The following is a 10547-nucleotide window of genomic DNA, read 5'->3' as shown; positions in this document are numbered from 1 at the left end:
TTGTTGAATGACCATTTTTGGCAAAATTAATACTAGAGTTGTGTTGATCAGAGCCTCTCATAAAGGCAAGTGAAGTTGGTGAGCCGTATGATGGGCAACTATCTCCTACGTTTCGGAGAGGACTCAGTTGTTAGTTAGTACCCCCTTGGTTTCAAGGTGGACTCTTTCACTCTATTTTATTATATACGCGTAACGAAAAGAATGTTTTTTGATACACATAGGACATGGATTCTATATGAACCAATGGAAGGTATTATTAATGCAATAGATGCTAATTGTCTTTTATGTTTAGGCTCTGAGGAAACTATTAAGCACCTTCTTATACACTGTTACAATCATTGACATATTTGGGAAATATTTGTTGATTGGTGGGAACATCTTGTCTATGGTAAGTTTTAAAAAAATATATGGTTTATGTTGTTATTTGCAATCTTATAGTGTCTTTGGCTTGTTAGAAATGAATTTATCTGCAATAATAGGTAACTTGATTATAATACCATCTTTCTTCTTATTTTAATTATATTGTATGTATGGATCAAAGCATTTTTTTTTTAGAATTTTTTATTGTGCCCTTGATTTATTAATTTCAACTAGAGGATTGGCCTATTGTTCAAATACTAAGTGTTCTAGACCCCTCATTTCATGGTATCCTCCTGAACTATATACATTTAAGTAGAATGTTGATGGCTTTTCTATTGGAAAACCTTATCTTGTTGGTATTCGTGGGGGTTTTCATGATCATAATAGCCTTGTAATGGGTTTTTTCTCTGCTTTTATGGGAATTAAAGATTCAAATGAGGCTGAATTGCTTGCTATAATTAAAGCTCTTAAATTATCTTATACACGTGATGATTTTTTTGGTAGAAATTTCATCTTTGAAACTGGATTATGTTTTTATGGTAAATTGGATGAATAAGTTATTTATTAGGCCATGGAGATTTCATAAACTTTTTATTTTAGCATCTTGTTTCTCCTCATAGTTGGGCTCTTTATCTTTCTGTCATATTTTATGTAAGGCTAATTATATGGTTGATAACTTTGCAAAACATGGTGTGAGAAGAAACGTTAAATTCTATTATATGGAACTCCCTGCTGATGTTTGGATAGAAGTCTTGGAAACGCCAAGTGTTAGCGAAGATGAGCGGGTAGCTATCCCCATTAATATAGCTGATGACTGGAGAATCCCTATTAGAAATTATTTACAAATAGAGGAGTTATTAAACAGAAACGAAGTCATTCGGATGATAGAACACACATCAGGGTATTACATAATTGACGACATCTTATATAGAAGATCTACCTCATCTCTATTATTGAAATGCTTGTCCCCACAAAAAAGCTCTTATGTCTTGCAAGAAATATATGAAGGCGTATGTGGCTTACATACGAGCTCTGGAGCTCTTGTAGCTCAGGTGACATAAATAGGATTTTACTGGCCAACCATACTCCAGGATGTTATGGACCTAGTGAATAGGTGTGATGAATATTAGAGGTTTACGTTCATAAAATGCTTATCCCCTTCAAGCTCATAATGATTCATAGATAATGGCGTTGTTTGTGAGGGACATTTACAAAAAGTCATAAATAGCTTTATTGTTATATTATTTTCCCTAATTACTATCATCAATGGTAGATAATCAGGACACTCTTAGAATAGAATGAGTTACTGATTTTCCTGTCACAGTAGATACTCTAACTCCTACACATCGAATTCTTCAATAATTAATGGAATAGATACAGCCATAGTTATTAAACCCAGATTGGCCCGGCAGGTCGACCCGGGGGCTGGACCGGTTCGGGTTTCTAAAAGACCGGTCAATGCAATGACTCGATCAAACCCGGTCGACCTGGCGGGTCAACCCGTGACCCGGACGAGACCCGGCCAAGACCCGGGTTTTTTTTCAAATGTGAGATTTGAAACCCGTTAGTATATATACTCTATATTCCCAAGAAAAATATTATGTTTTTTCAATATGGGACAAAAAAAATTTTGGTTTAAATACTTCAACTTAAAAGGATAACATAATATCTTTTTAATGTGAGATTAGAAACTCATTAGTATATATATTCTATGTTTACAAGAAAAAAACTATGTTTTTTCAATGTGGAATTGGAAACTCATTAGTATATATACTCTTTGTTCCCAAGAAAAAAGTCATCTTTTTTCAATTATATATACTCTATGTTCCCAAGAAAAAAGTTATCTTTTTTCAATGTGGGATTGGAAACTCATTAGTATATATATACACACACTCTATGTTCACAAGAAAAAAAACTATATTTTTTCAATGCGGGATTTGAAACTTATTAGTATGTATACTCTATGTTTCCAAGAAAAAAGTTATATTTTTTCAATGTGGGATTTGAAACACATTAGTATATGTACTCTGTGTCCACAAGAAAAAAACTATGTTTTTTCAATATGGGATTGAAAATTCATTAGTATATATACTCCATGTTTCCAAGAAAAAAGTTATTTTTTTTCAATGTGGGATTTGAAACCCATTAGTATATATACTCTATATTCACAAGTTAAAAGCTATGTTTTTTCAATGTGGGATAAGAAACTTTTTTTGTTTAAATACTTTAACTTAAAAGCTTAACATAATATCTTTTGAATGTTAGATAAATTTTTTTAAAAAATATTCTTTTAAACTTCATTATTTACAATATATATAGCCTATATTTACATGGATTTTTTCTTAATTTTTTCATATAAAATATTAAAACTTTAATTTTTTTTAATTTTTCCGGGTTGACCCGAGTTGACTCGAGTTGACCTATGAAACCCAGGACCCAATCTCTTGGCCGGGTTTAATAACTATGGATACAGCTCCTCACCTAGGCAGTTCTGGGAAATCAACAAGCGAGAGAAAATCCATCACCACTTATTGCAGCTCCTCCTCAGCAAATTGTTGCATCTCTACACTCACCTCCACAACAGCAGGCCCTACCTAGTGTCCGTAAATGATTATAATATCCAAAAAGATGTGAAAAAAATGATACAGTGAAGAATCCCCAACCTCAGAGATCATCAAGTCATACTAAGAGCACACACGCCTTTATGACACTCGGACATAAAGTGGTTATTCTAAGCGACCATCTGGACAACGTAAAAACAAGGTAGTCCACCTATCACGCCATTCTACACCATGGATATCAAGTTCCCCGGAGTTTGATAAGCATAGGAGTGGAAAATAGTTATAAGAAGAAGAAGTCCAAGTACGTGAATATATTGATTAACCACTATCGCAAACACTAAAAAACCTTTTATTTATATATCTTGGATTTTGGACATCATCACATCTAATTCTCATAGTACATAATAGCTCACATGAACATATAACATCATCTAAACAAATAAATAGTTAAGCCTTAATCCTACCAGGATTCTTTGTATAATGAAACAAAATCATACCCACTAAATTTAATAAAGAAAATTTAATTATAATCAAATCCAAAATAAATGTTAGAGGTGGATTGGTTTAATATTTGGTACTAACCAAAATGCTAAAAAATTCCTATTCTAATGTTTTTTTTTCTTTTTACTTAGACCTCGTTAGTTTTTGCGTTTCAAAAGCGTTTTTGAAAAAAATTAAAAATTTTGTATTTTTTTCATTACTTCAAATTAATTTTTTTTTATCTTTTCATATCATTTTGATGTGCTGATTTCAAAAATAATTTTTAATAAAATAAAAAATATATATATTATTTTAATGCATTTCCGAGTAAAAAAGTACTTCGAAAAGTAACTACAACAATACTCTCAAATACCCCCTAATCGAATAAGATTTATATAAAGATGCTAGGAGAATAATTAATAAAAATCAACAATTAACTAATGGATTCTAACCAAATAATTTGATTGATAATTTTTCAATAATTAGAAACTCAAAAAATATAAATATTCAATTAGAAACAAGTTGAAAACTCACCGAGACAAGCTAAAGGACCATGATGATAAATTGGGCATCCGTAAGCTAATTGAACTAACATATTTATTTTGTGTTCCCGCAATGTTGTCAAAATTTATTTATTGACAATATGTTGTTAACCAATCTTCTCCCTTACAAAAAAGGAAAGGGAGCCCTGCACTTTCAAACATAAGGCCTTAGGATGACATTGGAGACAACTAGAAGTTAGAAGACCCACCTTGCGATTGCTGCAAAACCTAATCAAATCTAATGCTAAAGGTACAAAGAAAGGCTTATGTGCCATTCCGGCACGCGCCATTTCTACTCAGACCAAATGCTGTCCCGCCCTCCTCTCCTCTAGACCTCATTAAGCTCTTAAAACTGTCAGCTGATACTAAAAACCTCAAGGTTGGTAAAACAATCCATTCCCATTTGATCGTAACTTCCCAAGCCACAGAAAACAGCATAATTGAAGTTAATTCCTTGATAAATTTCTATGCAAAAGTTAATCAGGTCTCCATTGCCCACAACTTGTTTGATAGAATGCCTGAAAGAAATGTGGTTTCTTGGAGTGCTTTGATGACTGGGTATTTACTCAATGGGTTTTCTTTGAAAGTGATTAGGTTGTTGAAAGATATGATTTCGAATGGTAATGTTAGCCCGAATGAGTATATATTCGCAATTGCGATTTCTTCTTGTTGTGATCGTGGGAGCGTAGAGGAGGGTAGGCAATGTCACGGGCTTTTGTTAAAGACTGGGTTCTCGTTTCATAATTATGTGAGGAGTGCTCTTGTATCTATGTATTCTAAATGTTCGATTGTTCAAGATGCAATGGGGGTTTGGAATGAAGTGCCTGTAAATGATATTGTTGCTTATAATTCGATTTTGAGTAGACTTGTGGAAAATGGGTATTTGAGGGAGGGTTTGGAGGTCCTGAGGAGTATGGTCAGCGAGTCTGTGAAGTGGGATAAGGTTACTTTTGTTAATGCTTTTAGTCTTTGTGCTTCTCTTAAAGATTTGAGATTGGGTTTGCATGTTCATGGCAAGATGTTGACGAGTGATGTTGAATGTGATGCATATGTTAGCAGTGCAATCATAAATATGTACGGGAAATGTGGAAAGAGTTTGATGGCAAGGGAGGTCTTTGATGGTTTGCAAAGTCGGAATGTTGTGTTATGGACAGCGATCATGGCTTCTTACTTTCAAAATAGTTGCTTTGAAGAAGCACTGAATTTATTTTCAAAAATGGAGCAGGAAAATGTAAAATCAAATGAATTTACATATGCTGTCTTGTTAAATGCTTGTGCGGGCCTGTCTGCGCGAAGAAATGGGTCTTTGTTACATGGACACAGTGAGAAGTCGGGCTTTAAGCACCATGTTATGGTTGGAAATGCTTTAATAAATATGTATGCAAAGAGTGGCGACATTGAGGCAGCTAAGAAAGTATTTTCAGATATGATGCATCGTGACATCATTACTTGGAATGCAATGATATGTGGCTTCTCACACCATGGGCTTGGAAAGAAAGCTCTTCTTGTGTTTCAAGACATGTTGGCTGCAGAAGAGCATCCTAACTATGTAACTTTTACTGGGGTTCTCTCTGCTTGTGGCCATCTGGGTCTAGTGCAAGAGGGATTCTATTATCTGCACCACCTAATGAAACAGTTTGGTGTCCAACCTGGATTGGAACACTATACTTGTATTGTTAGCCTTCTAAGCAAGACAGGACAACTTAATGAAGCCTGGAATTTTATGAGGACAGCACCAGTTAAATGGGATGTTGTTGCCTGGCGTACTTTGCTCAATGCATGCCATGTCCATCAGAACTACGGCTTGGGAAGGTGGGTTGCAGAATTTGTCTTGGAGATGGACCCTAATGATGTAGGGACTTACACACTGTTATCTAATATCTATGCCAAGGAAAAGAGATGGGATGGAGTTGTCAAGGTTAGAAAGTTGATGAGGGACAAAAAGATTAAGAAAGAACCTGGGGTGAGCTGGATAGAGATTGGAAATGTCACCCATATATTTACTTCGGAAGACAATAGGCATCCAGATTATGGTCAGACTTATCAAAAAGTAAAGGAACTCTTAGCTATGATTAAGCCACTGGGTTATACTCCAGATATTGGTGCAGTACTGCATGATGTAGAGGATGAACAGAAGGAATATTATCTTAGTTATCACAGTGAGAAGCTGGCCATAGCTTATGGACTTCTGAAGTTGCCATCAGAAGCATCCATCCTTGTAATTAAGAACCTTAGGATATGCGATGATTGCCATTCAGCTGTGAGACTTATTTCAAAGGTTACAAACAGAGTGATAGTTGTTAGAGATGCCAACCGTTTCCATCACTTTCGAGATGGGAGGTGTTCTTGCTTAGATTATTGGTGACAATTAAAAAAATTGCATGTACTCATAATACAGTGGTTGTGGCCTTGGGGATCAGCCTCCATGGTGGCTCAAGGATATTGAACATGTTAGAAGCCCTACCAGAGCGATAACGGGTAAGTTGTGCAAATGAATAGTATCTACAAATGGGTCGGTAATTTTTCATTTTTGCTACCTTTTCTGTGAATGGTGATTATGAATGCATTGGTTACATTCAGGTCATGGAAATCATGCTTTGTTATAGACTTGACTTGACCTAACTGGACTGCTACAGCTTCAAGGTAAGGTCCAGAATACACATGTCGATGCTGATTGAATTATAGAAACGGCTTCACATGAAATGGGGGCAGAAAGTACATCAACAAATTATTGAATCAGAATTCAGTAACTTGCTAACCGAACTGGATATGAGGTTTTATTAAGTTAATTATACCTCAATCAATGCTGTAGATTTGCACTAACATTGATTAAACATAATCATATCATGCTTTATGATTTGCTTTCTAATGCTTCGCTCTCTTTGTAGTGTTTCTTTTCGTGATTTACTCTTGTTAGTGCTCTTAAGTAATATTTCCACTTATGGAATATTGAAGTATGGCGCAGCCTGTTTAACTAGATCCATGTCTGCTTTTATGAAAGCCATTTTTTTCTCCTTCTATATTTTAGATAAATATTAGCGTATTATTAGATGATTTTGTTGTAACTGTATATAGCAGATCAAGATATTTCCCTGGTTTATTATGCAACTGAAGAATATCTCCAATTGGTTGCTGCTGCGACTGGTGGAACTGGCAAATAATTTTCAACATGATTGATGAGGTAAAACATTATTATTATTTTTTTTTTCCTGAAAAACACAAATGATTTGTGTAAAAGTTCCTTTTATTCATTCTAATAAATTGATATTATGTTTGTATTTTTACATGAAGGTTCTCGGAAGTGTGAGATATTCTGGGGGCAAGTTTAAAACAGAGCTTCAATATGTTCAACAGATGCCTTTCTGGAAGGACAGCCACTGTATTCTTCGAAGTATAGCTGATCAGGCATGTTGTTGAAATAACAATTGGCTGTTACAGGTAGCTTTTATGTTGACTTTGGATTTTCTTACACCAATATACTGTGACAGTAAGTATGTGAAGTGATGTTCAATGTCAAAGACAATTTCTTCCAGAAATTAACTATTGTTGAACTATGAATTTCAGTTGGACTCGTTATATTACAAGAGCATGCAGGGCTGGACGACCCTATTATAATCAATGCAATGCATCTTCAGAGATTGTAAAGGCTATATAGAGCCATCAACCAGAATATAATTTCTTGAGAGGAGCCTCCTATATAATTTTTCTCTCTTAAGAAAATTGTAGTTCTAACAATAGTTTGAGGTTTGTCTTGCTCGTATTGTCTCTCATTAACAAAAATTTATAGGTGATACGGACAGTAAAATTATCATTTTATCCTCCACAATGAAAACCATATAACTTGCTTTTAGGAGGGATTATCTTTTCAACGAGATCTATTTGTCATTACGACATTGAATGAAGGTAGATTGGTCTCTTTACTCTTTTTTTACACAATGTTTATGTAATGTCTAAAATTCCTTTTAAAATTAAATTTGCTTAACTAATAGGGCAGAGATATTTTTGAATTTTTTTTATCTTTGATAGCATAGTATAATTACTGAGATGCTATTAAAAGCAAAAATTCTATAGCTTATGTCAAGGAATTTTTTTTTTATCCTTTTGTTATTATTATTATTATTTTGTTAATATCATGTGGGGTTAGGAGTATTTAGTTTTTTTAATAAATTATTTTTAAAAAAATATATGTTGTTGGTGTGTGTAGCGTACACGCCAATTGATTAGAGGAGTTCATCCCCTTTAGACAACGTGTGTGACGCCTTTTAATCACCAAAAATGATCAACCACAATCTTCTTTGACTCCTTCCTTAGAGGTCCAATTGAGCAGCGTGTGTAAGGCTTTTCGTTGTAGTTTGGTGGCGGTTGAATTTTTTCTTCTTTTTTTTTTCTTTTCTCCTTGAAAATTGTGTCATCCCATCCAAATTCAAAGATTGTCCTTGATTTTCTTTTTATTTAAATTGTGGTCCTTATTTTTTTATTGTTTTTTATTTGTTTTTAATCTTTTTTATTATTTTTTTTAATTTCATCCCTTAGCATTTTGTTTTATTTGATTTTTATATAAGATTTGGTTTTTATTTTTTTAATTGTTATTTAAAAAAATATTTTAGTTTTATCCTTTATTATTTGAAGTAATATAAGTTTTATATTATATTTGACTCTTATTCTTTTAGGTTTTCTTTTGTCTTGGTTTTATTTTTTAGATTAGTTTTTTTTTAATTTCATCCTTTAACATGAGATCAGTTTATAATTAGGCTTTGTTAATTTTTTCAGTGCAATTATCCTACTCTCATTACCTGGATCACAAGTATAAGATTTTAACATATCGATATTTTTTATGTCTTTATTTTCACTGATATAATTTTCTGATTTCATTATTCAACATTAGGTGCGTTAAAAATTAAGCTTCTTTATTTTATTTTGTTTTGTTTTGTTTTGCTTTCTATAACGATAACTCAGCTTCATGGTCATGGTCACACATTTGTAATGTTAGCTCGGATTGACTCATGGTTTTATATAATTTTTTATTTTATTTTTATTTTAAATTTATTTCTCATTTTTTTAATTGTTTTTTTTTTAGAATTGATTTCTTTTTTTGTTGAATTTTCAAACTTTAACATTGTATTGTTAAGGATTTCATTATTTTTTTTGATGTGGTCATTTATATCTTATGTCTCGAGTCACCGGTATAAAATGTTATGGATTAACATTGTATTTTTTTAATTTGGGGGAAATGCTTTTTATGGCCGTGCTTGAATCAATCCAGTATGGCCTGCTGTAGATAACTGTAACCTCAGTAAATTATGCAGATGAAGCCATTATATTATTAAGCCGTCGAAGTCAAGCCCGCCTAATGCAGCCAGTGATCCATAGGCCGTTGTCTGATCGCTTTTGTTTGTCTAAAATAGTTGCCGTGGAGAGATTCCTGCTCATAGGTTTAGATCGATGGCTGTCTGGCTAATCCTTCAAGCTGTCTCCTTGGAATTCATCTCAGTTTTCCTTGTATAACTTTCTTGGCTTTTAACAAATGAAGGTGCTCCTCCTCCTCCTTATGAAGTGGAATTGCATACTCATTCGTCGTCTTTATTTTGGAGCCAGCGGTTATGAAGGTGTCTGTGTGACTCTGATTCTTTGATTATACACACTGATAATGGATGGATTCTTCTTCTTTCTCTAGTTTTCTTCCTTGTCGCAGATTAATGCTATTTATGCTGCTACTGAGGCTGCTTGTCCTCTTTAAAGCATGGCCAAGACACTAAGAAACCTGAAGGTCCAGTGAATGCTTCTTTTCTTATTTCCAGTGAGTATGACAAAGTAAATAACCTCAAGTTTAGAGATACTGCCCAATAAAAGCAACACAAGAAAAATAGTAAGCATGAAAAGATAAAGTTACGATAAAAAAGAATCACATATAAATTTTAATTTAAAATTTTATTCTTGAATATTTTATGTTCAGACAGTCAACTCTATAGAAGGTTTACAATTCCTTAAATAAACTTAAGAAATTATCTAAATCAACAAGGAAACCCAAAAATAAAAATAAAAGTAATAAAAATCCTAAACAAATTAGGAAAAAAACATCGGATAAAAAATTATACTTAATAACATAAAAATGTGGATTAAGAAAAAATCTCCAACATCAATCTACCTGAGTTGAAAAGAACTCGTCCTCGAGTTTAAATTACTCTTGTCTTGATCTCATGAATGTTCAATCAAGACTCTCAGCCCTTACATGTGTTTTAAACATCAATTTCAGTCTCTTCATCTTAAAATTTTCGTTTCTTGAGTACCTTACATGTGTTTTTTTTTTTCACTTAACCTCTATTTTATAAATAAGTACACCATAAATGATATCATCACACTACCATTATTGTCGTTTATGATCGTCATCAAGATAATCATCTTCACAATAAACATCATAAATTAATGGAGAATAACAATTCACATTTATCTTACTATAAATAGGAGTACTAAAATCTTCATGACACTCATCTCGATCATAAAGTTATTTCTTATACACATGCTTCTGAAACGGGTTTTCAATACTAATTATAAATCTATGACTACTCTTTCTTCCGATTCCCTGGGTTTTTACTTTTGCTAACTG

At 33.2% G+C, this 10547-nt stretch overlaps 1 protein-coding gene across 3 annotated transcripts; it reads left to right on the top strand.

Moving 5' to 3' along the window:
• The first annotated feature begins 4013 nt into the window (after positions 1-4013).
• Positions 4014-7793, top strand: LOC133671012 (pentatricopeptide repeat-containing protein At5g39680). Of its 3 annotated transcripts, none has more exons than XM_062091630.1 (4): positions 4014-6421; positions 6524-7124; positions 7235-7381; positions 7508-7793. In XM_062091630.1, exon 1 carries the CDS (start codon positions 4185-4187, stop codon positions 6306-6308), a length of 2124 nt encoding a protein of 707 aa, XP_061947614.1. In that variant the 5' UTR covers positions 4014-4184; the 3' UTR covers positions 6309-6421; positions 6524-7124; positions 7235-7381; positions 7508-7793. The 3 variants fall into 3 exon arrangements, with proteins under 3 accessions (XP_061947614.1, XP_061947613.1, XP_061947612.1); XM_062091629.1 differs by lacking the exon at positions 7508-7793 and having other exon boundaries at positions 6524-6586; positions 7022-7124; positions 7235-7501; XM_062091628.1 differs by lacking the exon at positions 7508-7793 and having other exon boundaries at positions 7235-7501.
• The last annotated feature ends 2754 nt before the right edge of the window (positions 7794-10547 follow it).

The sequence above is a fragment of the Populus nigra genome, chromosome 13, assembly GCF_951802175.1.
Source record: "Populus nigra chromosome 13, ddPopNigr1.1, whole genome shotgun sequence".
Lineage (NCBI taxonomy): Eukaryota > Viridiplantae > Streptophyta > Magnoliopsida > Malpighiales > Salicaceae > Populus > Populus nigra.
This window is presented reverse-complemented; position numbering and strand designations above follow the sequence as displayed.